This window comes from Equus caballus, chromosome 8 (genome assembly GCF_041296265.1).
Source record: "Equus caballus isolate H_3958 breed thoroughbred chromosome 8, TB-T2T, whole genome shotgun sequence".
NCBI classification, from domain to species: Eukaryota; Metazoa; Chordata; class Mammalia; order Perissodactyla; family Equidae; genus Equus; species Equus caballus.
Window position 1 is genome coordinate 65,830,842 of NC_091691.1, and position 27,825 is coordinate 65,858,666.

The following is a 27,825-nucleotide window of genomic DNA, read 5'->3' on the forward strand; positions in this document are numbered from 1 at the left end:
TTTTAGGTCGGCAGAGAGCTGGGATGGTGGAGAAGGTTCCCACTTAGAGACACAAGTGGGAGACTGGCCTTTTGGTGCTGGCAGTGAGGGAGGCCTGCTGAGGTGCCCAGTCAGGCTCTGTGGAGGGCTGCACATGCTGGCCCCCAAGGAGGGCACCTTCTCTATGGAGAGAGGAGAGACTGACACTCACTGCCTGACTCTGTGGCTCAGACAAAGGGCAGGAAAAGGACTCTGAGCCCGGAAGCCCAGTGAGGAGCAGCTGGAGAAAGCATTTCGGCAGGGCTCTGGCCACATGGAGCTGGGCAACTGGGAAGGGTGACAGAGGACTGTTTGAGGGCAGGTGGGTGCCTGAAAGTGGGTGTGTGCTTGAAGGTCTGAAGGCAGCAGGAATTGGGCAGGGCAGCGGTGGCTTTGGGGTTTGTATTTCATGGTGACAAAGGGGCTCTTGAACTTACGGTTTAATTCCCATGCCCCCTACCCATCCCCTCACAGCTGGAGGCTGCATCTGGCTCTCCTTGGTCTCCATGACAGCCTGTCCAGTCCTCTCTGTGGGTGGCCGGCCTTCCCAAGTCCAGCTTCCATCAATCAACAACCACCTGCATAGTCTCCAGGATGTCTTGTCATCGTCTGGAAAACCCTCTACTCTTTAGCTGGGCATTCCTTGGAACCCTCTCCTTGGGCCCACTAGTTTTCTCATTTTCCCTGGGTAGGCTCTATGCCATGGAGCCTGCCTTCCCTGTCTCATCAGCTTCTCAGCCTCAATCTCCTCCAAACGGGAGCCTCTTCCAGAAAGCCTTCCTTGACTGCTCGGGCATGCACGGCTCTCCCCTCCTGCACAGCTCTCCCCTCTGTGGGCAGTGGTTTGCGCTGTCTCCGCTGCTCATCTGGTGCTCCTGAGGCTGTAAACTGATCTCTCCATCAGACTGTGAGCTTTTCTAGGGCCTGGAACTCAGCAAAGACTTGAAGACATCTTCCTGGACCCCCATGTATCTGTCTTTCATGGTCTGTCAGCTTTCTAGGAACAGACACTATCTCTCTGAAGTTTTGAGTCACTTGCAATTGACCATTTATGTCTGAGCCTTAAAAGTCACCTGGGCCAGTTACCCAGTGTTGGGATGTGGCGTGCATGATGTCGGCATCGTGGGTTTGTCCCTGATATGGTCAAAAAGAAAACCCATGCTGCCTGGTCCCTACTGACCTCCAGCCTCCGCGGAGCTTCTCTCCACGCCAGGCCCAGACAAACAGGCCCTGAGTGCCAGGTTTGGCTGTCCTCTGCTGGGCAGACATGGCGTTTCTCCACCTGCTCCTCCCAGCTGACCCTTCACGCTCAGACGGGCCACAGACAGGCTCATCCCGCTGCTGACCAGGCTTGCACCCAGGCAAGTCCCTCTTCAGCCCTGCTCCGCGTCCCCCTAGATGTCCCCATTCCCAAAGGGCATGGGTGAGGGGAGTGAGGAGCTGGAGAGCCCATCCTGAAGGCTGTGGTCCAGCCTCCTCCTTTGTCAGGTGGCATCGATGCTGGGAGAGCTTCCTCTGGGCGTCAGCATCCCAGCACAGACCGAGAGAAGGCAGCGGGGTGTGGAGGCCTTCGCAGAAGGGCTGAGGCATGAAAGGGGACGCCTGGCTGTGTGGTCTTGGGCGGGTCAGCTCTCCTTTCCAAGGCCTGGTCTCCCCATCCATGAAATGGGGTGCTGCGCAGCCAATCTTGCAGGGCTGTTGCAGGGCTCGAGGCTCTCTGAGTGGAGGCTCTGGATGACTTAAGGGGAGGATCAAGGCCCTACGGCTCTATTCGTCTTCCTTTCAGAGCCCTAGCTTGCTGTTGGCAGCATCTGCTGCAGGCACTGCCTGGTTCCCTGCGTTGCCTGGCTACGGGGGGAGGGAAGGAGCTCCTCTCTAACAGCAGGCGGGGCATGACTGATCGGGAAGACGGGGCAGCAGCATCGAACAGAGAAACGAGACTCTGGGCTGGGCCTACTGACCTTGGACTGAAGAGTGATAAGAGACACACTCAGACACTGTGTACACGAGCACAGGTGCGCGTGCCCTGGATTCCAGGAGCAGCGAGACCCACAATGCACCAAATCTGAGTCTTCCAGAAAGTGGACCCTTGTTTCCAGCCAAACCAATTCTTCAACATTATTTAAAAACAGATCTAAGATGCCACATATTTGCCTTGCTTGTCTCTGTTTTCATGTCTTTGCTTGTGACAGCCCAGATGCTACCTCTTGATAAACCCATCATCCCAATAACCACCTCCTCCAGGAAGCCTTCCTTGTCACGCCTCATTCTGGTCATTCGCAAGCTCCAAACAGCGCTGGCCCTAGGCAGTATGATTTTTATTTGCACTTTGTTGATCAGACCTCGTCAGAAGTCCTGGCCCATGTCCCCTCTTCTCATTTCCCAGGGACTGGACTCTGAGAATAAAATAGTAGCAGCAGCTGTCATCAGGGAAGACCCCACAATCCACCCACTGCCTTCCACCTAGGGCAGCTCCAAGGGCCATCATCATCCCCTGTGGAACAGGAGGGGCAGGGCCTCGCTGTGGGAAGGGCAGGAAATTTGGAGGCAGAGCCCTGGCTGTGATGCCTGCTCTGGCTCCCTCCCCACCTGGCTGAGCATCCCTAGATGTTTTCAAAGCACTACTTATATCATGTCACTCCTTGCCCCAGAGCCTTAGGCGGCTTTCCTTTGCCTAAACGCATCCATTTAAAGCACCTTCTGGAAATCAGCTCCCATATCCTGCCCTCCCCCCAGAGCAGACCCCTCCTTCTGGCCTCTTTGGCTCAGGTTATCCTCCCACCTGGGAAGCTCTGTCCTTCCTCGCTCAAATCCTCTCCCCTCTGAAGGCTAGGTGGGTGTTACCTGTTCTTTTTTCTTTTTTAAATGATTTTTTTTTTTTCCGGTGAGGAAGATTGGCCCTGAGGCTACCATCTGTTGCCAATTCTTCCTCTTTTTTTTTTTTTCCCTCCCCAAAGTCCCAGGATATAGTTGTATATCGTAGTTGTAAGTCATTCTAGTTCTTCTACGTGGAATGCCGCCATAGCCTGGCCTGATGAGTGGTGCATAGGTCCGTGCCCAGGATCTGAACTGGTGAACCCGGGGCTGCCAAAGTGGAGTACATGAAATTAACCCACTGGGCTACGAGGCCAGCCCCCTACCCATTCAGATCTTTTGGTCCATATTGTCTTTCCCTGCCTTCTCCTACCACTTCCCCCTGTACAACCTCAGCACTCCCGTGTTGTCATCAGGCTGTTCCAAGTCAGGTGAGCCAGGGACCAGGAGGGCTCTGGATACGTCTTGCCCACGTCAGGGCTCACTCAGTGCAGTACTGAGGACCACCTGGCCCAGGAAGGACTGCCTGTGACATTCCCTCTCTCATCTTGCCCGTCTCTCAGAGAAGCGGGGAATCTTCCTCCTGCTTGTGCACACAGTGCCCGCAGCAGGATGCCATGGGAGTGGCGATGGGGCGGGAGACAGAGGGCCGTGGTCCCCTCTCCATCATTCCTATTCCTGTCATCAGCCGCTTCAGCTTGGGCACACACGAGGCAGCTTTTAAATATCATCCTGGAGCCCATTTGCAATGATTAATCTCCCATTTCCCCTGAAACACTCCTTTGCTAAATTACCCAGGGCCAGAGGGAATTTGGTGAGGAGCCGCCAGTCTCAACTTAACTTGCCGAACGGATTAAAAAAAAACCCTCAGAAACAAAGTGCTGATCAATCAACACCCCTTTGCCCAGCCGAAAACCTAAAGTCCATTTAAACTCAGCAGGTTTGCAGTTAATTATAATTTTGCACCTATGGCAGGACTTACCGAGGTATTTATAATGCGTCTGCCCCGCTGGAGCCGCCACGGGGCCCTCCCTGGGGACCCTTTCCACCAGGCGCCTCCTGCCCCAACCACAAAGACCTATTTCACGCAGCTGCTGTTTGGGTTCACTTGTGTAAACTAGAGGAGCTTCCCCGATTTTAAAAATTTCTTTTTAAAAGGGAGAGAAAGGACGCCAAGATTCTTTTAAGTTTGAAGTCAGAAGGAACAGGGATTATGGAGAATCAACCACGGTGCAAGGGGAACATCGCAGCCCCAAGGCCTGGAGAGGCCCCAGGAGCATGTGTCCACCCTCCCGCCATGAGCCTGCCTCTTACCCAGCCCCTCCCGCTTTTAGAAAGACGATCAAGAAGAAAAGCAGCTCCACAGCCTCTCTCAGCCTCCTCCTTAGAGCTCAGACACCCTGCTTTGTCAGCCTGTCCTGTCCTGTTCCCACTGGAATTTCTCGAGCTGTAGATTGTAATGTTTTCCCTTAACACCAGCCCCAAAGCCAGTGTCCTGGCAGATCTTTCCTGTACTTGAATCCCTCATTTATTGTGGACTGATGTTTAAGAAAAGGCATTACAGTGTTCAGCTTGGGAAGTTTGTGTCAGACACAAGACAGCGGGGTGGATGGGGCAGGGAGCAGCCTGGGTCAGGGGCTGCTGCAGGCCCTGCCAGACCCTGTTCAGGTGATCTGCCTTTGGGAAGGGCTGAAGGATTAGACACCTCATCCCCAGGCCAAGTGACCCATCTAGGATTTGGCTTCTTTGATGGGCAGGAAGTTCTACCACATATCTGACCACAATCCCTCCTACTTTTGTTTAAGAATTTCCAACTGTTAGGTTCTCTAGATCATGACTGGGGTGGGGCTAGCTCTGCTCATTCTGGGGTCTCTCAGGGTACAAATCAAGAGCCCCAAATATAGATCAGGATGTACTAGACCCAGGGGGAGGTGCCTAATGCCCTAAAGGGGAGAGACTGAAGTGGAGGTGGAGAGGCTCGTGCTGTGGGATTTGACTTCCAGACACGTGGCTTGGGGCTGCACAAATGAGGCTGTTTTGGGGGCTGAGTCTCTGCCCACTCCCAGCCTCACGTCCCAGGGAGCCTCACCCAAGAGTTCCCACAGGGAGTTCACAACGTGTCCTTCATGCCTTTCTCACACCTCCCCGCTCCCCCTGCACTGCACCCTGGTCGGGGCTCTCTGGAATTAATACGGTTTTTTAAAACCTGGTTTCCTTACTGTCTTGGTATAATTTCAGATCAGTCTTCAATGTGCTGCGGCCCCTGGTCCTTTAGCTTTAGGTTTCTGTGTACCCCTCCCTCCTGGGCTGAGGGCTTCCTAGCAGAACCCAGAGGGGTTTCTCTTCACCCAGAAGCTTTTGTCAACCGAGTCATTTGTTGCCTCCTAAGACTGGGAAATTGAAACTTCTGTACATCGAATTTTCATTAAGCAGGACCAGCTTGCATGTCCATTTTATCTAAATGCTCCCTAACTGCATACCTAGAGTTATGGGGCTAAACAGCTAGAAAAGTCTGGAAGTGAGAGACCTGCATCGGGGGGTCAGCGGTGTGGCCCTGGGTCTCTGGAGGTCCCTGGACCTCTCAGCAGCCGGGAACTGCCCCCGCCCGGGCCTGCACCCCTCAGTTGGTCACCAATGGCTCCCAAAAGGCCTCCCTGACAGCCCGTTGTCTGTGTCTGTTTAGAAATAAAAATATGCTCGGAGGAGAAATGAGGAACTTAATAGGATTTAAAAAGCCGCAGGAAGCGATGGGGCTACAGATGGTGGAGGGGCCGGGAGGACGGAATCAGCCACGGATTTATGGTGGGGAACGTGGCCTCGGGGAGGGCCTCGGAGCCGCGCTCACAAGCGATGTGTCCAACCTCATTAGCTGGCCCAGCGGGGCTCCGCTGCCACACGAGTGCAGCCACCGTGAGCGGGGACAGACGCCCCGAAGATGCTGTTAAATGAACAGGGGCAGCGGAGAAAGGCTGCAGGAAGGCTGCTTGGTGAAATGACTGGGCGCCCACCTGCCTCAGGGATGAGGGGAAACGGGATGACTCACAGGCTGTCGCCCCTGCCCCTGGCCTCCCGTGCCTGCCTCACCCTGCGCGGATCCCGCTAGAGACCGGGTCCAGCCAGAGACCAGCTGAGAAAGCAGGGTGAGCCAGAGCTGGGGCGGGGAAGCCGACGTGAGCTCCCTGGTCTGGAAATGGAGGGAAGGGAGGAAGTGGAACCTGCTGTGGGATCCTCCTGCCCCAGGCAATTCTCAAGGACTTGGAGAGGACATAAAAAGAGGTTCCTTCACCCTGTAGAAGCTTCCCTAGGGGGTCTCTTTCATGGCTGGAGCTCAGGGCCACACCCTTCTAGGATCATTGGCCTCGGCCAGGCTCTCCCGTCAGGTTCAGTCTCAGCGGCCCCCTGCCTCCTTCCCTGGGCCTGACGAAGGCCTCCTGAGGCAAACACGCTCAGATAGGCCAGGGAGGGGACCTGGGAACCCCTTATCAGTCCCCGTCTCGGGCTGTGACCGCTACCCCAGCTCAGGCCTCACGTGTCCCAGCCAAAGGCCTGTGTGGGCTGGAGTGTGTCTATGTATGTGTGGGGTTCCAGTCCCAGGTGCTGTGGCCCAGGAGGGGGCCTTGGTTCCAAACCCTGGAAGACTCACGTTCCCTCTAGAGGGGCTCCCCAGGGTCACACCTGCCCCCTTCTGGGGGGGGGGGCCAGCCCCTTGGCCATCCCAAACCCCTCCTTCCCAGGATTCCCTCCCAAGCCATCTTGGTTTCTACCTTCTCCAAATTGTCAACCAGCCGTCTTGCTCTTTCTCCTGTCATTTCACGTTGATGAGATAAAACTCGGTGACCCCTGTCTGTGCCCCACCCCCAGCCACTATGTCCCTGTGGGGATATTTCTTTTCCACCTCACTGGGAGCGTGTGTGAAACTGGGTGTGTCTGTGGGTGCCTCCATCAGTGTAGGCATGTTGGTGCGATGGTGTGAAATGTGTGGGACTGACTGCATTCCTCCAAACACAGCGTGCATGAGGCCCACATTAGCTCAGTACATGGTCACTGGGAAGGGGTGGGAGTGGTTTCTCGTGATGGGCGGGGGGCTTTCTAGGGGTCCAGGGAGACAGCACACAGCTGCTGGTATGTGCGTGGGAGAGGTGGCACTGGGGGTGGGGTCAGGCCAATGTCTGCTCTACCTGGCCCAGGTCTCAGCCACTCCTTCCCTCCTCAAGGGCCCCTCCTCGGCCACTGACCTTCTTGGGCCCTTTGAGGGGTATAGGCACACTCCCCAGCCCAAGCCTCCTTCACTTCCACCCAGGGGCCCCCAGGCAGGTTTGCTGCCCAAGGCCAGGCGCCCAGAGCCTGACTCCCTGAAAGGAGCCCCCACAACTTGGCCGCAGAAGCCCCCCTTCATGGGGGGCCTTGTCCTGTCTTCCGGGCTTAGCACTCACCTGGGCTGAGACCAGGGAGGATGGGGAGGGGGTCGGGGCTGCAGGGCTGTGCACTGTGGGGCTGAGAGTGGAACCGAGGCCGAAGGGCCCCTGCAGCTGTGGAGACTCAGTTCAGATGCTGACCCTGAACCACAGGGCATGCCCTAGGGAGTGTCCTTGCCTCCAGACGGCCAGGGCCCTGTGGGAGGTGGGGCCAGTGTGGGCATTCCCTCCACCCCGTTCCTCTCTGTCCCTTGCCTGCTTCACTCCCCTCCTTAAAGGATTGGCTCGCTTATTTGAGGGTGAATTTAAGTACGACTTGCTCCAGCGAGCTCTGCAGGGTTAACTGCACCCTCCGTGCATGGATGGTTCCTGGGGAGGTTCTTTCTCTTTTGGTTTTCTTTCCCTGCCTAGCTGGTGCCCTGGCTCTTGGGGGTGGTAGCAGGTACTGTCTCCTCTCTTCCTGACCAAGGACATTACAGCTGTGATGCCTGGTCCCTCTGCCTGGTCTCCCCACCGGAATCAGTGGCTCCTGCTTCTGATGGAGACAAGCTTAACCTCTCGGCCTTGTGTTCAGGGCCCCATTTTCTTTGTGCCCTGTCTCCTACCAAGTCTACACTTCCTGGTCCAATTGCCACCTCCTCCAGGAAGCCCTCCCTGCCTACTCCAAGCCACAGTGAGCCCTCTCTTCTCTGACCCACTCTAGCCCGATCTCTCATGTTTCACAGGTAGGTCCCAGAGCTCCTTGTCCGGCCTGGCCCTGCCTCCCTCACCTGGGACCCTGTTCTTCTCTTCTAGGTCACCTTGAGAATGAGCCTTGAGGCATGACAAATGCCTGTGGCACCATCCCACTGCCCCCTGAGTCTGGGAGACTATCCTGGGAATCAGAGAAATGCAGAGCACATAGGTGCTTGTGACTGACAGGCAGGGGTTTGAATTCTGGCTCTCCCACTTTCTAGCTGTGTGACCCTGAACAAATTACCTGGCCTCTCTGTGTCTTGGTTTGTACTTTTAAGTGGGGCCAATAACTTGCACTTTCCAAAGTTATTGCAGGGAGTAAACATATTTGTTTAAACTCCCAGCCCTCAGTAGTGCTCTGTAAACAGCAGCTTTACTGAGAGTGAGTACTCCTGTGCCCAGGAGAGGGAGCGGAGCCGAGAGATGGGGTGCCTGGGCCTGAGCTCATTCTGGGCAAAGCTAGGACTGGGGCCCTGGACCAGAACAAGAACTGCCGTCTTGTGCTCTTTTGGGGAGCTGAGCACCCAGCCAGTCCTTCTTCCTTACACTCGGTGCATTTCAGATACTGTGTCTCTATCCCAACCTCTGGAGGGAAGGCTGGAGCCAAACCCCCACCAGAGAAAAGAGAACTCAGCTCCTGTCCGTCCTGATGGGAGGTTCCTGACAGACGGTGGCCTGTCAGTGCCAGCTAGCAGTTCCTGTCAGAGACGGGAGCCCAAAAGGGAAAAGCCGCCCCTGTTCCCACAGACCTGCACACATGGCACTCCTCCATCCACGCCTGTCCTGGGACCCCTCCTCTGAGTGTAAGCTGATGTGGCCAGCAGATGCTTCTGGAAGCATGAGATTTGGAAGAAGAAGCTGGGACGCTGATGTGACTGCAGTGGGCTATGGCCTCCCTCTGTGGTGGGCGAGGCCAGGGGAAGCCATCCACCTGCCCAACAGCCCAAGGCTCCTGCATGGACATCAAATCCTAGGCAGAAAATCCATCTCTTTGCACTGCTCATGAGCATTCAGGGGAGTGCAGGTAGGGGTCCTGAGGGCACATGTGTCCCATGTCCTCTGGGCCTTTGGGGACTCTGTGTAACCTGGGAACAGTTTCCGGAGCTGGCATGAGGAAAGCCTCGTGGGGCAGATCCCCCCTCTCTTCCTCTGGGGCCACTTCCCTTTCCTGCCCCTCCCTTGTCGTCCCAGCAGAGTCCCAAGTCTTCCCAGCTCCTTCCCATCTTCCGGGCCTTTTCCGTCATGTGCCTCCTCCTCCATCCCATTCCCATCCTGGCCTTCATACCCTTCTCCCCTTCCCACTTCTTTCATCTGTTTTAGTGTTCACCTCTCCCCCACCCCCTCCCCGCAAGAAGAAGTATTTAATGGATATTAAATTATTTTAAACTGACTTTCTTTTTTTTTTTTAAATAGCTTGGTGATAATGCTGACTCAGGATCATCTCACTGTTTAATATTGAATATGCAATTAATAGAGAGATGTTTAGGTTTGGCTCTCTTTTCCCCCCTTTCGACTGCAGGAAGAATAAAAGAGCTGATTAATCTGGTTTGGGGCAAGTGTCAGCGGCCGGAGATATATAGGAGAAAGGAGATGAGGTTAGCAACTCGGAGTCTGAGAGCTACTGCCTCGGAGGCAGGTGGAGGGAGAAAAGGTTTGCCTTACAGCTCCGCACAGCCTTGCTGCGTAGAGGGTTTCCAGATACCCCCCACAGGTTCTGGGGAAAACTGGCTGGACTTTGAGCTGTCTGCTCCACACCAGAGGGACCCCCTGCTCCCCCTCAGGGGTCTCCCTCCTTGGGGCCTTGTTCATGCCACCCCCACTTCTTCTCCAGGTGTGGACACTCCCCTCCTTCAAGGCCAGCTCAGGTGCTACCTCCTTCGAGGTCTCTGGCTGCCCCCACCGAGGGGCCCCCTTCTCTGGGACTGCAGGTGCCACTTCCTGTCGGAGTTACCTGCCTGTACACGAGAGTTTTCTCCCCACCAGGGACAGGGCCCTGGGCTGCATCCTGTCCCTGCTACGCGGACAAGGTGTTACAGGTGAGTCACTGCGTGACGGGGTGACCTGGGGCCCAGGTCCTGCTGGGCCTGCCTCCCGGAGTCAGTCTCTAGGACAGGCTCCTGGCTCTGCCACATGCCACCAAGGAGAAGCCCCGAGTGAGACCATGGCAGGACAGCACTCCCCTCACTGTCTGGCAAGGGCACCTGGCACCGGGTGGACAAGGAGCCTCTGGGTGCAGAGAAGACCAGAGGAACTGACCGCCAGGAAAGGGGCAGGAGCCAGCGAGAGAACAGGTGCGCTTTGCTCCATCTTTACCCCTCGACTGACCCATCTTGACTATCGGGGTCCTCAAGATGGGGAGCCCTCAGGGGGCCCCAGGGAGGTGTGTCTGTGCCCTGGGAGGTGGGGCCCCTTCAGGCAGCACCAAGACACCAGCCAGGCCCTGGTGGGTGGGATTCGAGGCCTGGGTGGGCAGGACCACAGGCCATAAAGGCCTTGTGCCCGGGCCAGGTCAGAGCCCTGCGGGGGCTCAGAGGGCAGTGGCCTGAGTTGGAAGGACCACAGGCCCCAGGGGCGGGCAGACCATCTGTGGCCACACTGTAGTTCCCCCAGGACGAGGATCTTGACTCTGAATTTGCAAGTAATTTTGCCTATTTTACTTTTTACTTTTTGAGGGGAGGGAGAGTGAGGAAGCAATGCCTCAGTGCCTGGCTGAGCCAAGAGGACAGCGACCTGTCCAGGCCCAGGCAGGGAGAGCCAAGGGGCAGAGGGCCGTGGCCTGGGCATGGTGTGGGCATGGGCACCCAGGCCAGAACCCAGGATGGTGGGGGCCTGGCAGAGGAAGCCAGGACCCTGGCCTGGTGGAGCCTCTGTGTGTAGAAGGGGCGGAGCCCTTACTGATAGAGAAGATGGAGGGGGCCCTCGTTTGTGGGGTGAGGCCATGTCCTCTTGCTCTGTCCCATTCCGGATATCTTCCTGTCTGCCTGTATGTGTCTCCAGGATCTTGGCCTCAGGTCCCACCCCTCACAGGCAGCTCTTCTCTGCTCTCCCCCTCTGGCCTGAACCTTCCCAGGCCAGGGCTGCAACCATTTCCTTCCTCCCAGCCAGGCACCCTTTCAACTGGCCAAGTCCCATCACAGTGGGTGTTCCTTGGTGACACAGAGATGGTTGTATCCTTTGGGGTGTCCTAAAGGGGGCAGAAGAGTACCCTGAGACATGCTACTTGTTTAGTTGCAGAAAGGAAGGAACCCCACCAGCCAGCAGACCCCAATCATCTCTGCCTCCCCGCACTGTCCCCACTCCAGTCATCCAGAGCTCCAAAGTCCTGGCCCAACCCCCGGCCCCAAGGTCCCCAGGCAGGCAGGAGGAGGCGGCAGGGAGTCGCTGCATGGCTGCATCAGGGGAGGAAGGGAGGGAGAGGGGTGGGGAGGAGGGGGACAGAGACAAGTGGGCCCTCACGTGAAGGGGGCTGGCGCAGGCAGCTACTACCTCCTCGGCTCTCGCTGTCCGCGGGCTTCACCTGGATCGGCCGGTTCATCTGCAACAGAGCACAGGGGACAGCGTCAGCGCAGACCTGGGGGGTGGGGGTGGGGCAGACACAGCCACTCCCAAAGGCAGACAGGTGTTCACAGGTACATAGGTGCACAGACCATACCCTCGGACATATACCCCCATATACACCCCCACAGCCAAGCGGCTGCAAAGTGTGCCTCTTCATAAAGTCCCACCCATCTCCCCTCCCGTGCAGTCCCCAGGGCCCCGGGATTTCAGAAGCGTTTCTCTTGATTGGAGACCCTGTGTGTTCCCTTCCAGCTCTGAGCAGCTCTTGCTAATCTGTGATAGCAGAATCTGAGGTCCCCCCCCCGCTGCTCTGTGGCCAGCCCTGGTTCACTGGAGAGACAGGGGGCTTTGCTGAAACAGGCTGGTCTCTGGCCTCAGAATGACTCCTGCCCAGGCTGGGGCATGGCAACGAGTTTCACCCCACCCCATGCCATCTCAGACATGGGCTGTGGGTCCCAGGGTGACTGAGGCACAGGGCCACCCAGCTCCTGGTTGGAGCAGAGCTCAGGGTTGGGACCCTGACTGCAGCCAGAGCTGTCCCCTCGGGGTGTGTAGAGTGGGCACAGCTACCATCTCCCATGGTGTCTGGGTGCCAGGAGGACACCTGGGCACCGCCTGACTCCCCAAGTCTCCCGGCCGCCGGTCTCTTTCGGGGACCTGTTTCAATGCCCCATTCAGGCCACTAGGGGTCTCTGAACTCCAAGCATCCCAGCTCCTCAGCAGCCGTCTTTAATCCTCCCTGCTGCCCAGGGCGCCAGGGTAGGCTCTCCAGCCCTGAGGTCCCAAGATGTTTCAAGCAATAAAAATGGTAGGAACCACACAAATGGAATTGTACTTTGTGTCTTTGCCAGTCTTTGCCTGCCACACATCTCTCTTATCCCTTATCCCTTATCGCATTTCTCTCATAAACACAAACCCCAGGCAAATATTAATACCCCTATTTTATAGATGGAGAAGCTGATGCTGGGCCGCCCATGGCAGGATGAGCCTGGGAACCTGGGTCTGCCAGGGCTGTTTCTGGGCTTCCGTCCTGCACCAGGTGACCTTTTGTTGCCAATTCCCCTGGTGTACGGAGGCTGCACTGGCCAATCACAAGCTTCCTCAGGTTTTCTGGTCTAGGATACGAAGTGAGTTTTGGCTGCGTCAAGACAACTGGGTGGGGGAGTGTGGGTACCCGTGACTCAGCAAGGTGAAGATGAGGCCAGGGGAAGGGCAGAGCCACCGCAAGGAAGGACAGAGGCAGGAGGCAGGACACAGAGCAGAGGAGCGGAGGCACAGGTGGCCAGAGGGGCCAGACGGGATGCTGGGAGCCCATTCACTGAGAGGGGGTCAAATGCCATTGTTTGTCACACAGTCCCCACTTGGCACGCCTTATGGAGTTGAGAGAAAGAAAGGTGCTTTGTATGTAAGCTCTGCCAGCAGACGAGATTGTGGTTTGACAGAAACCTCCAACCACAGAGACATAATGAAGTTCTCAGCTCCAGCTCCATTTAGGGGGCGTTGGCTCCCCTAAAAGCCCCCGCCCTTTCCAGTTCTTGAGCGAAGGGTCCAGGAGGCCGAGCAGGCTTCTGGCTAGGGGAGAAAGGGCTCCAAGGGGAGCCAGGGTGCTCCTGGTTTCCCACCCAGGACTTTTTGGGACTCAGCATCCAACCCTTTTCCAGATTGTCCCTCCCCTCCTGGAACACCCCTTCCTCCTGGTCTCCCCGAAACCTGTAACATTCTCCTACCCTAGAAAGGCCCCAACGACTGACTTGGACCTAGTTCTGGCCATTGTGTTGTCTTGGGTATATTCCTACAACCCTCTTGCTTATGTAATTGTCAGAGTGCTCTGAGGTGGGGATTATTATCGCTCTTGCCGACGAGGAACCAAAGCTCCGAGGGGCAGCCGCTCCGGGATTCAGCAGTGCTAATGATGCAATGGCCTTTCTATATTTTATTTCATTTGACCTCAGATACTCTCGAAGGAGGGGACCCAGGGAGGAAGTCATTGGGGAAAATGTCCGCATGGCAATGCGAGTTTGGGGCCAGGTTCCTTGGGCTAACAAATCAAATACATCTTCTTCAGCCTGGCCCCCTAAATCTGACCCCACCCCTCTAGGAGTATAGCCATACACTGCTACACCTACAGGAACACGGACAGATGCTGCATAGGTTATATTGTTAGATCATCGTAACTTCCTCTATAATGCATGCAAATAGAGTATCTTTAACTTTAACCAAGGAAGTGGACTTTCAGAGAGGTTAAGGAACTAGCCCAAGGTCACACAGGTGGTAAAGGGTGATATCAAGATGAGCCCAGGACTCTTGACACCTGCCTACATATTTAGGAGATGCTGGGAATCAGGCGTGAGGGGCTTGAGGATGGTCCAGGAAAGGTCAAAGCAGAAGTGCGGGGAGCAGGGTGCCGGATGGGAGAGTCAGGCTTTCTCAGCAAGGAGGGGGAGGAAGGTGTGGCTGAGGAGGGGCCAGTAGAGGTGTGTGAACCCGGGCCAGCTGGGCTCTGCTGCTGTGGAGATGAGGGAGTGAGTGAGGCTGCGTGGAGGCCCCACCCCTGGGGCCAGAGCATGCCCAGGCAGACCTCAATGCTTAGGGGTGGTGTCGAGAGGAAGGGCAGGGACCACTGGGAGGAGTCCTCCCCTGGCACCTTGTTTCTGCGTCCCACGGCCAGTCTTCTGTACGTGCGAGAGGTTAGGATGAGTCCTGTGGATTGACAAGGGCTGGGGAAGAGCTGTTTCTGCTACGATGGGGCCCATTTCCATGGTAAATTAAACAAGGCAAATGGAATCTCCTTGTGCGTGGAGCCTTCTGCCCCGGGGGGCACCCCACCCTCAGGCAGCCAGCCACTGTCCCACTGTCCTTGGTACCTGAGCATTCGTGAATGCTCTGCTCTAGGCTCACAGAGCAGGGCCTGATCCTCCCCAGCACCCCACCCCACCCCAGGCCTCCCTGAGCAGGCCATCCCTGGAGCGTGCTCCCTGATCGCCATGACTCGACACTAGGCTCCAATTTGACTGCGGGCTTCCCAGAGATGGATGCAGGGTCTCATCCAGCCTCCTGCCTGTCCTCAGCCATGGGCTGGGCCCCCACGGGGTGCTCTAAACAGACTGGTGGAGCGGAAGTGAATTGGTTCCCATGGACCTGTGGCTCCTGGGGCCATTTTTCATGTCTCATTATGATCTAGGGATGGTCAGTGTCCAGACAGCCTTTGCGGGGCTGTCAGAGAGGTGCCGGGCTAGATGGAGAGATAAAATACGGCCCTGTGCTTTCTTAATTCTCAGCAGAAATAAAGTGTCAGGCTCAGTTGGGAAGATTTCCCAGCTGAAGCAGGCTCTGTGCAGATGCCTCGGGCCTGAAGGGAGATCTCCCTCCCTCGGCCAGTGTCTCTCTTCCCTGTTCCAGACTCTGGCCTTGTCCAGCCTCGCCAATGCCTGGTCCTGCCTTGAGGAGGGAGCAGCGGACAGAGTGAGCCTGTTCTGGGGACAGGAGGCCGAGCCAGGCTACAGAGATGGCCAGTCAGAAGGAGAGGGACATCGAGGAAGAGGAGAGAGGATAATGGGGAGGAAGGTGGGAGGGGAAGTTGCCATCTCCTTTCCTTATTCTTCTAACTCTGCACCCTCTGACCCTGGCCATGGCCTCAGGACTACTTAGGCGCCAGAGTGTCCCTTGCAGGTGAACATCATGCCTCAAGGACGCTGGAGCCCACTTCTTAGGGCTTTTCCGTTCCCCATCTTCTGCTTGTCTGTGCAGCCGTATCTCTCAGCCGCTGTGTCGTCCTTGAGGAGGGCCTGGGGCTGGAGGCAGTGGGGGCCTGTGCTGGGCTACAGGCGCCTTCCTTGCTGATTCTCTTTCTGAGGTATCATCAGTGTACCCTGTCCCCTTGTGGCCTTCAGCTCTAGTTGTGCCTCCAGGTGCCTGGAGCGGGGTTTGGTGCTCTAGGGCTGCCTTCCCTGGGGTCAGAAGGAGCTCCCTGAAGCCACCCTGCAGGCTTCTGGGGTCAGTCCTCTGGGGATACCACTAACTGTTGTCGACTGTGTTTCTGCTTCCAGCCCGGGGCCCCCTCAGGGGGAGTGAGGGGTCCTGGCCCAGGATTGGGGCCCTCCCTGCTCCCTACCACAGCAGAGGGCCTGCGGGCGGTGACTCCTTCCCTCCCAGGCCCCTTCTGCTCGGGCTCTGCCTCCCCTCCCCCTCCCCATCTCTGCCACTTTTTGCATCAACACATATCCATGCATTAAACAAGACATTCCATTAATTTCTTCATCATCATAACTTAAGCTGGGACATACCCTTTAAATATTCATTCAGCTATGAAAACTGGGCATTAAAATTTTAATAATGTCAAGCTCATTTGAACCAGGCTCCTTGGGGACGATTACGATACAATTAGAATAAATACGATGATTGAGCTGGTCCAAAGGCTTCACCTGTCCATCCAGCGTGGCTCCCCGCGCAAGGAGAGGCCTGTGGCCAGTGGGCAGACAGACAGACTGACAGACAGGCCAGCCCAGCTCTTTGTTGACTCCTCTCCCCCTCCCACCTCCCCTCCCTCCCTTCTCTGCTGCTGGCTGCCACCTTTACCTCCCACAGGTGTCTGCAGGTCTCTGCCGCCCCCTGTGGGTCGGGGTGCAGGGCGCCCCTTCTCTATCTGCAAAGATGGCCTTGATTAACCCCAGTGGCTCCAGTCACCCCTTTCCTTTCCTCCTGGTGCAACCCAGGCTATGCCCCTGGGCTTGTTCCTGTGTGAGAGCCATGTCCCTCTCTGTGTGTCTCCTCTCCCCGACCCTGCACGGGGCTCCCTGAGGCTGGAATGAGCATCCCACCAGAGCTGGGCCAGCCTGCAGAGGGGGCTGCTGGTCCCTGAGTGCCCAGATGTGTTCTGCCACCAGACCGGGAAGAGTCTGTCTTCACCTGGCTTCCCTTCTGCTGCAAACACCTTCCTGAGGGCTGGCGTGGTGGTGTGAGGGGGCTGTGTCCCCTGGATCCCTTACTGCCTGACACCTGCCTAAGCCAGTGCTGGTGAGAGGCCTGGGGAACGTCCACTGGTGAGCTCACCCTCCCTCACTGGGGATAGCCTCCCTGCCTGTGGGATCACTGCCCACTCCCCCAAGCTAGGCTCTCCTCCCTGTCTTCTCAGGCACTGAGCCCTCTGCTTCACACCCGGCCCCAGTGAGGCTGACCCAGAGCTGCCTCAGAAATACAAAGACCTGGAAAGTTCCCTGTCACTCCTCACTGGCCATCCAAGCCCTCCTCTTACAATAAGACTTCCTCTTACAATAAGACTTATTCTTACAATAAGACTGGTTGTCTCTTAGCCCCCTGGTCACACATGGCCCTGTACTACTGCTGTCTCTCTCTTCTCTTGTGTGCGTGTGTGTGTGTGCCTGCATGTTTGCACATACTTAAGTGGTCTTGTGTGACATCACAGTCACTTTCAAAGACCTCCTTTGGGTTGGGTTTGGGATTAAACGAGACAAGGGGGGAACTGGTGCAGGGGAGCACAGTAGGCTCTCAACCGACGTCAGCCTCCACGTTGTTTTCCAATCTGTGGCCCAGAAATGCCTTAGGAAGGTCTGGACCACGTCCTGCGCGGCGCCAAGAAAGGGGGGTGGTGGTGGATGGCTGGGGTGGCAGAGATTATTGTGGTGGCCTGGGGGGACAGCCAGAGTGCTCTCCAGCTGGAAGCTGAACCCCCAGATGTAATTCCAGGGTGGGTGTGCAGATCTCAAGGCTGAGGGGCTTTTCTGGCTCCTTTTGGGGTGTGTGAGTGGTACCAGCTCCCTGCTCATCAGAAGGGCCCGCATCTCCCCAAGCTGTCAAGGAGTGTGGCCATGCTATGTGGCTTCTTCTCTTGTCCAAATCTGCAGCCTTCACCGGAGGCAGCTCTTATCTCCATTTCCGCCCACCCACTCCCTCCCGGATGCCCTCATCAGGAGCCAGGCTCCTGCTTCTCATTCATCCCCGCTGTTTGTTCTCATCTCCCGAGAGAACTCCGCTTTTACACTGAACGTCCCCCACTACAGCCCACATGATGGTCGCGGAAGCGGGGAAGCAGCAGACCCTGCATGCCGGGGCCCTCCGGGACGTCTGTGCCCCAACCCCAGCGGCATCGCTGCTCTGGGAAGAGAAACATAATTTGCAGGGCCCCTTGTTCAAAAAGCAAGGAATAAAGCATCGTTAAAGCACTAAAATGTAAAGCTTTTCCTTTCTTCCACGGTCTCTCTCTTTCTCAACTTGTCATGGTATTTTTATTTGCTATTTGATGTCGTTTTAAGTAAAGAAAAATATAAATTTTAAATTATGAGCATGGATTCTACCATTCATCTTTATTTTGTGTGATGCCAGTTTTAAATGCAAATATCAGAACACTGAACTCCTATGCAGAATCACCAAAATTGCACCGTTTGTTTTTTGTGGCTTGTGCTGGGAGGGTGCCTTGAGCTGGCCAGGGGAGACAAACACGAGCCAGACTCAGGAAGGTTGGAAGGAAGAGAGAGGGTCCCCTCAGGTGGGGAGACCCTCACAGATACCCAGAGCCCCACCCCGCAACACGATGGTGGGGGCAGCTGGGGCCCAGGGACTGCTGGGTGCCTCCTTCCACTGACCAAGGGCTGACACACTGCAACCCAGCTGAGGGTGGGCCCTGGGAAGTCAGGCCAGCCTTCACCTCTGCCCATAGGCTCCCCCTACCCCAACCCACAGTGGACAGGTGACCCTTAAGAGTATTGTAAATGCTATGCCAGGGATGCGTTAGGTACCTGGGCAAGAGGCTCACCCCCGTTATGACATGGCCTCTGAAGGCCAGCCATATGTGCTACAGCGCTGCCAGCCTGGGCTACCAAAGGATGAGTGAGCCCTCCCCTCCCCTCCCCTAACCTGCACTCAGGCCACTGCTGGTTGGCGCAGAGGGCAGGCTGATGGCATGTGGGGCCCAGGACGTGCGTGGATTGGGCAGGTGGTGGGTGGCAGAACCTCGCAGAAACAAAGACCCCAGGCCCTCTACACGTGCTCCTTCATCTCACAGACTTCACTTACGAAACACAAGTTCAAAGATAAAATTTTAAGAATTTCAAGATGGCGACTGCAAGAGCACCAAACCCCAAGCCTGGGACCCTTTGAGTGTGGGGCCCCAAGTGACCACACAGGTTGCACACCCATGAAGCTTCCCCGAATATGATGCCTTCCTGGGTCCCCAACACCTTGGAAGTTGATCTCCATCCACCAGCTCCAGGCATCCGCGTTTCCTTGACCATCAGGTGTTTTCAGCATTGCTCAGGTCTGTGCACAAGCTCTAGCCACAGAGAGAGCATGGTGGTGAGGAAGCAACCAAATGAGAGGACTGAGAAGAGAACTCATCACGCAGGAGATGGTGGGGGCCCTATGGGGGCGCTCTCCAGCGACTCTGCCCTCTGCCAGGACTTGGCCTTCATGGCATTTAGCAAATCATAATTAACAAATTAATTAATAGAGAAATTATTTGTTTAAAGCCCCAGCAGGGCGGATTCTGAATCAGTGCCCTGTTGGATTCCCAGGGCTGTGCATAGTAGGCCCTCAGTAACCTGGGAATGAGAGAATGAACCCTGCCCAGGGCATCTGCAGTCCCCTCGTGAGAAGGGAGTGCAGGGGAACGGCAGAAGCGGCGCACATTATTTGTAGCTTGTTGTAAATATAGTAATGTTTTAATTACCTCCTTAATAAATTGCATATGGCTCATTCTGTCGAGAGGGGTTAGAAATTCAAGGAATCCCGTCTGTTGTCATCATAAAGTTCTGACTCAAGGACACCCCAATAGTTATTGCAGAGTGACACCTGTCTTGGCTGGAGTCCCTGACCACTGCTTAGACTCCGAGGCTCACCCTGGCCAGCCCATAGGCGGCGCCCTTCCTGGGGTATGAGGTGCAGACCCCAAGGCTGCCTGTGGGTGCAGCAGCTCTGCTTCCCTTTTCTGCCTGGCTCCCTCTCATGCCTCCCCTCAGGTCTCAGCTTCCTCCTTGGCCTTGCAATCTAAATTAGGCGTCCCTTCAAGCTCCCCACTCTTTCCTTCCTTGCCTGGCCACAACTTGGGATGGTTATGGACCATTATGGTCACAAATTTGTGGTTTTATTTGTTCAATGTTTGTCTCCTCTTTAGGAGTGAAAGCCCACACCCATTTTATTACCACTGCACAACCAGAACCCAGTGTGGCACCTGGCACACAGTAGGTGGTCAATAAATGCTCGCTGACCAAATGGATGACTGAATCCTCTCTTGTGCCCCATCACCAGCAGTGTTCCCTCCTGCCTCAGCCACGCCCCTGCAGCAGGAGTGTCCAGAGGCCAGAAATGGTCACCTGCGGGGCAACCCTGTTTCCAGCCGAGAGAGAAAGGCTCTTTCATCATCCCACCTCCAGCAAAGTGGCGTTGTTGTACCTTCGGATTAGGAAGGGTTTACTGAGGCAGCGATCAACATTTAGAGAGACAGCCAGTGAGTGCAGACCAGACAGAAGAACCGAGGTTATTGTTAAAATATGCAAATCCAAAGCCCATTGAAATGCAAACCCTCCAGATAAGATTTTTAATAAATCTACTTCTGCGCCTACTCCCCACTCGGAAGAGGCCATCTGATGCTTGTTGGGGCAGGACGCACCCTGGCATGTAGGCCCTGTCAGCTCTTCACCCCTCTCCACAGTTAGACTAGCCGGCTAGCAACTGCCCCTGGGTGGGGCAGACTGCCAGCCAACAAACTCAGCCTGTCCCTTGGCAAAGTACCGAGGTCACCTCTGGGTCACCCACAGAGACGTCTCACCCTCTCCCCGTGCTGGCTGCAGGGCCCCCTCCCTTTCCAGCCTTCACCTTTATCCTCGCCTCCTCTCATAACTATCTAAAGAGTAGAGTCCTAAGCCTTTGTGTCCTTCTCCAGCAAGCCCTTGGTGATTGGGTCCCCCCAACCACACCTGTCACTTTGCAAGTCATCGCCTCTGGACTCACTTTGGTCTGCTGCTGTCAAAGGTGGCCCTCAAGGGGATGGAGAAAAGGCGGCTGAGAAGCATCACAGGCGCCCGACTGTCTTAATAACATGAGTGTGACCCAGCCCCGGCCTGGGCCTGCTGGCTTCGAGTCAGGATATGAGAGTGTGTGGAGCTGCATGGGCTGTAGCCGTGTGCCTGGATAGGGACTGGGAGGCATCAATGACCATGGCAGGGGACAGTTAGCAAATCTTTCCCAAGCTCTGGACCTTGCGCTGACCATATGACGTGGCTTATGTTCTTCAGTCCTCTCTGAAACCAAATGAACCAGGTGAGCAAACTCATGGGGTGGGGAAGCTATGGACATGGGATAGGATATGGGGGGTGGGCATTCAGGGGCAGGACAAACCACAGAAGACCAGCGTGAGTTGAGGGAAGGGCCAGCAGGGTGCCAGAGAGCGTGAGGAAAGTCTCGGAGTGTAAGTGCACCGGCAGGTCAGGCGGAGGCAGGGGGACCTGGAGCTGCCCTTGGAAGGTCAGAGCTTGGGCTGTGGGCAGTGGTGTCCTCTGTCTGTTTTTGGCAGAGAAGACATTCCACGAAGGCCAGGTTCAGAGAGAGCAAGGGGGCGGCTGCATGCACAGGAGAACGGAGCCCTGTTGGGAGAGCCTGAGAAATGCCGGCTGAATGTTTAGATCTGGAGTGGCTGACATTATCTTGGTACCTGGTCCCCTCCCCATCTGTGGGAAGACAGCAGTCTAGGGCTTGTGCATAGAATGGACTGGAAGGATTGAAGTAAAATTTCCCCAGTTTTAATGCTTGGTTCCAGACTGACCCCTAGCCCCAGCCCCAGCCTGGCCTTGTGTGCCTTCTACTCAGAAGGGGCCCTGGGGGAGAAGGTAGTCAAATCCTAGCATACTGAACGGCGGGGGCTGGCAGGCGTGTGCTGCCTGAGCTGGCTGGCGCTCCAGACACGGTGGGGTGGGGAGCTCTGTGCCTGCGATGAGGAGGCGGGGTGGGGCGCGGAGCTCAGTCCCTGCAGCCCCCTTTGCAGCCCGAGCAGCTTCCTCGGTCCAGCCCCCACAAACAGGCCCCTGGCAGTTGCTATGCAACAGGCTGCTCTGCCCGGCAGTGTCCAGCAAACAGCGGAACAGCAGGCGGCAGCGACGAAGCCTATTGGTGGGGCTGCCTGGGGCTGCCCCCTCCTCTTCTCTCTGCTTTTCTCTCTCTCTCATCCCTCTCCAAGCCTCCATCCTCTCCTTGATCTCTGGAATCTAAGTTTACAGAATGCTTTCCCCTCACCCACAGGGCAGGGGGTGGTTGGCACAAAACAAAGGAGGTGCCCCCTCGCGGGGGTGGGGGGGGGGGAGGTGGGAGGAGCTGGTCAAAGGTCTCTTCTGCTGGTTTCCAGGAGGCAGGGACTCCCAGGTCAGCTTTTCGGTTCCTCCCCCCTCCACTGCAATGGGGTTGGGGTTGGGGGCCATCTCTGTGAGTAGATGCTTCTCCGGGCTGTGGCAGGTAAGGTGGACTGGGCGGATGCTGTGAAAACTCGCCGAGATGGAATAGCGCAGTGGAACTCATGCGCCCCTACCTCCCAGTCAGGGCGCCCTCAAGGCCACACGCCAAGGGCAATCTGACTCTTTGTCTCCAAGCCCCATGCCCGTCTCACCCGTTCCCGCCAACACCCCAGGGTTACCCTGGCAAGGGTGGGAGGACCCTTGTGGTCCTAATTAAGATCCGCTGCCGTGGAAACCAAGCTTATTAGCCTGCGCGGCCAGGCTGGGTCGCCAGCCCTCTTCGGGGTGGGGGATGTGCGATTTTTTTTTTAAACAGCAGTGGATAACTCTGGATGAAACAAGCCCTGATGTAGCTGGGAGGCTGGAATTTCAGTCCCAGCTCTGCCATATCCTTGCTTATACGCGATGGGGCAGTTACTCGACCCCTTAGAGTCACATTGCCTATGGGGGGGCGGGGGGGGGGGGTGCGGCGGCGAGGCGAAAGGGGACCGGAGGGGAAGGATTAAACTTGACAGCTCAGGTGAAGCTCTCAGCAGGAACCTGGCACCTCGGAAGTGCTCCATAAGTAAGCCGCAGCTCTCCTCTGCCTCCTTCGCCCCTCCCCTCCTCTCCCCCCCCCCCCCCCCCCCCCCCCGCCTCCTCTCTTAGTGGGTATTGCCATGATTTTGAGGGAATAGCTAACATTTGATTGCTCTCACTCCCACCCCCTGGGCACTCTTTTGGACTCTACTGAACTGAAAAGATTGGACAGCCTCTGGGAACAGCTGAGACTGGGGGTGGAGGAGGCCATGCTCTCCTGAGGCAGGCACACCCTGAGCTCAGGGACTTGTGGACCCCTCATAACCCCAAATTTCTCTTCCACCAGCTCTGGCGCCACCCTCTCTACCTGGCCTACCAAGACTAGAGCCTATTGCTTTGTGCATTCACCCATCCCTCCATCCATCCAATGCTTATTGAACATCCGTGTGTGCCAGGCCCAGTTCTCTGCCTCAAGGATGGCACAGCAAACCTGACCGACGTGGCCCTGCCTCCAGGAGCTCACCACCCAGTCTGCAGAAGGGCCTGCTGAAATGGTGATCAACCCACCCTCCCTGGGCCCCAGCCTTGAGCTGTGCCTTCTGCCCTCAGGGCAGCAGCAAAACCAGTTCTCCAAATGTCAAGCCACACAGCTCTGCACGTGGCAGGGACCAGCCACCCAACTCGGGTGGAAGTCCCTTCCTCAGCTCCCACGGGCGGCTCTTCAGTATTTGCTCACACACTACAGTGGTGGGATTGGGAGTTCCTTCCTAAACCCGCGCTCGTCAGTTCTGGTGATGAGAGAGGATGCGTTTCCAGCCCAAACCCACCTCCTCTTGTTTCTCCTCATCTGTGCTGGTGACAGAGCTCCACAGGGCAAGTCAAGCCCATCTCCCAAGGCTGCCTGGAGCTATTCGGACCTGAGGTTCAGTTTCTTCCATCAAAACATGCTCACAGCCCTCCCCTCACCGCGGTGTTTCTGGGCCCTTCCTTGAGAGCTCACACCTGACTAGGGCCCTTGGCTGTGGGGCTCTGGGCCTCACGGTGGGGGGGGGGGGGTGTTCCCTCTAGCTGGGTCTGACCTTTCCCAGCCCACAGTGGGACCACCACCTTCCTGATTTAGACTCTGAGCCTCTTAACACGCTGAATGGGTGGGACTGAGAAGGGGAGAGGGCCCCCTGGCCCTGGAGGTTGGACAGGGACCCTCATCTGTATTATCCAGGCCCTCTCTCCCTTCAGTCTGTCCCTGAGTCAGATGCTCTGAGTCCTCCCCCACCACCCCCGCCCTCCCAGGCAGCCTGGGGACTGTGGACCCTGTTGCCAGGCTGAGCCGCCTCCGTGACCAGGAGAAGGGACGACTTGCCTTCCTCATCATCCTCCCTCGACTGGGACCCCTCCTCCCTGTCCCAGGCTCAGTCATAGGCCAGGAGAGAGAGTCCCCAGGCAAGTTAGAGGAAACAACAAACCCCCACCAAGTAAGTGACAAATCTAGAGGAAATTGCTCTTAATCCTCACACCACAGCCTGATGGTGCCGGCCAAGCGCAAACCTGAGTCATCCCAGAAATGGCACCGACATTTGCTTTTTGGAATTTGTTTTGTCTCTGGGCTTTAGATTTAATCATTCTCTCTCTCTCTCTCTCTCTCTCTCTCACCCCCTCCCTCCCTCTGCCCCTTGCTCTCTGTTTTCTAATAGGAGGCTGCACCGCCAGCTCGTCCAAGTCTGTTTTCCTGGCATTAATTAACACAGCTCTCCAGCCTCCAACAGGCTAAATGATGAATCAGGTTAAATTCCAGACAACAGCCGCACACCGCCATCAATTAGCCATCTCCGGGGCAGCTTCATTAATAAGCATCGATCATGGCCCTCCTCCTGGAACAGGCCAGGGTCTCTGGGTCACGGGCACTGCCCAGGAGTGTGTCAGGCTTAGGTGTGAGTGTCATCGTGTGTGCGTGGGGGCTGGAGTGCATGGTGGGGAGGGGGCATGAGAGTGCAAGATGTGGGTGTGTGGAGGGAGTGGGTGACTGGGAGTGTGTGGTGTGTATTGTAGGTGTGAGTGGGTGTGTATGTTTGTATGTGTGTCTGTAAGCATGTGCGGTGTGTGTGGGGTGGCTGTGGTGTGTACATACCACACACTGTGCTGTGTGCTGTGTGTGGGGTGGGGTGTTGGAACGCACAGGTTCGTTCTCCATGCTGGTGCCCCGCCTTGCCTCCACTCTGCCCTCTTCTGCTTCTCTAGCGAATTCCCTGCCATCCCCTACCTGTCAATCCCTGTCCCCTGAACACCAGCTTCTCCCAGGAGCTGCTGGCCCCTTACCCTCTCCTACGCCTCCTCTTCTCTTCAACTGGCACTCCCACGGAGGCAATTCCAGAATCCCCATTGCCATTCCCCTCTTTCCCTGTCACATTCTGGATGCTCTTGGTCACTCTCCTCGGCTGTCCCACAGGTATGCATGACCTCCAGCCCAAAGCCTGACTCCCTCTGTGGTTTGTCTGGCTTCAGGAACGTCACTGCCACCGCCCAATGGCCAGGCTTATACACTCCAATACGTTCTGTGCCCCCAGGTTGCACTCCAACTCTATTCCAAGCACTACCGTCCTCTGATTGTCCCCTCATCCTGCCTCGTGCCACATTCTTTGCAGGAAGCAGGATGCTTCAGAACCATGAGCCGCCCCCGGGAGCCCCTGAGGGACTCTCCCTGCCCCAGGATAAAGCCCACCTCCTCACACGGGGACAAGGCACCCCTGGTCTGGTGGCCGCTCACCTCTCCCGGCTGCATCCCCGTCCCCTCCCTCTGCCCCTGCAGGGCGCCCTGCCGGGTTGCGCCCCCTAACGGCCGCGGCACTGGCTGCGTTTCTCCCTCCTTCCTGTCCTTTATCCTGCGTCCTTCAGCACAGCCCCCGCTAGACATGTGATGGTGCCGGGTAGGTGACACCTCGGTGGGAGCATTTTCCAAAGCCTGCCTTAAAGGGGTGGCTGGAGTCACCCTCAGATCCTTTCCCAGAGAGCCGTGGGCCCTGGGCGCAGGGGCGCGAGTGGGGACGGACATGGCCTCCGAGGCGGCCACCAGTGGATCACCTCCTTAAAGGTTAATTAAGAATCTGAAGCCGGACGGCGTGGTGCGGCCGGGGACGGCGGATGCGGCGTCTCTCCAGACCATTAAACACTAATTAGGTTTGGAAAGTCTATCGAGCTCCCGAGGTCTCGCCGAGGCAGGCGCTGGCCCCCAGGTGCCCTTCGAAATGCCAGAGCTGTCACCTCCGACCCCCAGCAACCTGCGGGTCCGGCCCCGCGACCCCGGGCTTCGGGCGAGTCCCGCTTCAGTTCTCTCCATCTCTGTCCCTCCCGGGCCTGGCCGCGTCACCGCTCTCCCGGCTTGGTGGCCTGGCGGTGTCCCTCGGCCAGACGGATGCCGTCCTCCTCCCCGCAACCCTTCCCGATCCTGCAGCAGCCTCGCCTCTGTCTCTGTTTGCTCCTCAGGGGCCTGGAGGCGCTGATCAGAGAGGGGCTGGTCCCGGGTCTGGTGGACAGGAAGCTGACGGCGGACGCAGAGCTGGCCTGGGCCCCGGTGTCCCCGGAGGCAGGGAGAGAGGAGGATGTGGTGGAGAGGCTGGGGAGCCCCACGCCCCCTCCTCGGGATTCTCTCCACATTTGGAGCCCCATTTAAGGCTCCTTCCTGATGTCCCGGCCTCAGAGCTTCCTCGGGGCTGAACTCTGCCTGCGCCCTCACAAAGGCCATCCGCCATCAGCCTCTCTGGTCCCCAGAGGCCTGGCCCTCCCCAGGCAGCCGCTCTTTACCAGGGTGTGATCTCATTCCCTGCTGCTGAGTTCAAGTGCAGCCAGGAGAAAGCTGGCTCACTGCTTCCCTCCTCCCTTCCCCTTAAACCGCGCCTTGTTCTAAGAGGACTAAGGAGAAAATGCCCTTGTGAGGAGGCTCCCTCAGTTACCCCTGCTTTACCCGCCAGTGGGCAGGAACGCAGGTGGGGGATCCTTGGAAGTCATTTTTCCACCATTCCCATGCCCCCATCTTTAGCACAAATGGCTTGTCACTTGTTTGTCACTTGCTAGAGTGAAGACTTTCCAGTCAGTGACAGAAGAATGCTCAGGTCCAATTCTCCAGGAAGAGGGACCGTTCCACCCATTTCTAGGTCACCCCGTGTAGGATTCTCGGCTCAGTTCTAGAAAAGTCGTGAGGTAGAAATAAGTTTATCTCCAGTACTTGCTGCAATGCCCGCCTGCAATTTACTCTGACCCCCTGCCCCATATTTGTGACAAATACGTCTGAAAAACCATCATTGTCACCATCACCTTGTCACCATCACTATTATTGTCACCATCACCGCCACCACTACATTTTATAAACTGAATAGGATATGGCTTAACTCAAAGGGGTGTTGCTAAAGGTGGAATTCTGGATGCTGGGATAGGCAGAGGAGATGTTTTTGGTGAGGTGGAACCTTCTTGGGGCCCCTCACACCACATGGCGCGAGCAGCACCCTACAGCCTTTCCACATCTACACCAGGCTACGTGATGTCATGGGAACTGCACAACTGGCTCTGCCATGACTAGCGTGACCTTAACTTAGTCACTTTGCCTCTCTGAGCTCCAGTTTCATGGACCTGAAAGTGCAGCACAGAATTCTCTACCATCACAGGGTAGTGTTGTGAGCAGCAGGTAAAACCATGTGGGCAAAAGTGGCCAAGATCTGGACTGATACACGTTAATTTGCTTCCTTCCATCTTCCTCTTCAGACAATGCCCTGCACCCCGATTCCCCCCAATGAAGGCTGGGAAAGAAGATGGGCAGTATCCCAACCATTTGGGTCCCCGCACCCACCATGGCCCCAGGCCCTAGGGTCTGCGTCATCCTCTGACAGGCAGGGCGGAAGTAGGCCTGTGGGCACAGGAGGCGCAGCCCAATTTTACAAGCACAGAGTATTATGATTGCATTGATTTCCATCATAAATCATATTTCCTATCTTCTGCCTCGCTCTCCCACGTGCCCCAAGTTAAGCCTTGGTATTTTCTTTAGCTGCTGCCACTGTCGAGCCTGGAGATGATATTAGGATAATGATGATAAATTTTACCCTGCTGCCAAGCCACTCCCTCAGCATGGGGAGGGGGAGTGTTTGTCCCCCAAATGGATCCCTTTACTGGAAAGTGGGACTTCTGCTGGGCCTGGGGGAGGGTGCTTACCTGAGCTGGGCTCTGAGGGTCCTGGCACCTGGATAAGTGTGCATGTGTGTGCCTGTGCATGAAGTCGCATGTGTGCAAAGGCTTGGAAGTTTCTGTGGGTATATTTCGTGTGCAGACCT

General features: G+C 56.6%; 1 protein-coding gene across 50 annotated transcripts in view; it reads right to left on the reverse strand.

Moving 5' to 3' along the window:
• CELF4 (CUGBP Elav-like family member 4) overlaps positions 1-27,825 on the reverse strand; it is a 306,023-nt gene that overhangs the window by 61,984 nt on the left and 216,214 nt on the right. For 27 of the 50 annotated variants that reach the window (XR_011421024.1, XR_011421023.1, XR_011421025.1 and 24 more), the window contains exon 3: positions 11,439-11,517. Coding sequence is in view for 45 of the 50 variants with exons in the window: in XM_023647705.2 (XP_023503473.1) it covers positions 11,439-11,517 (79 nt within the window). In the remaining 5 variants the exon portion in view is untranslated. The remainder of the gene's footprint in view (positions 1-11,438; positions 11,518-27,825) is intronic. The other 23 variants (XR_011421022.1, XM_070220994.1, XM_023647697.2 and 20 more) reach the window with 1 other exon arrangement.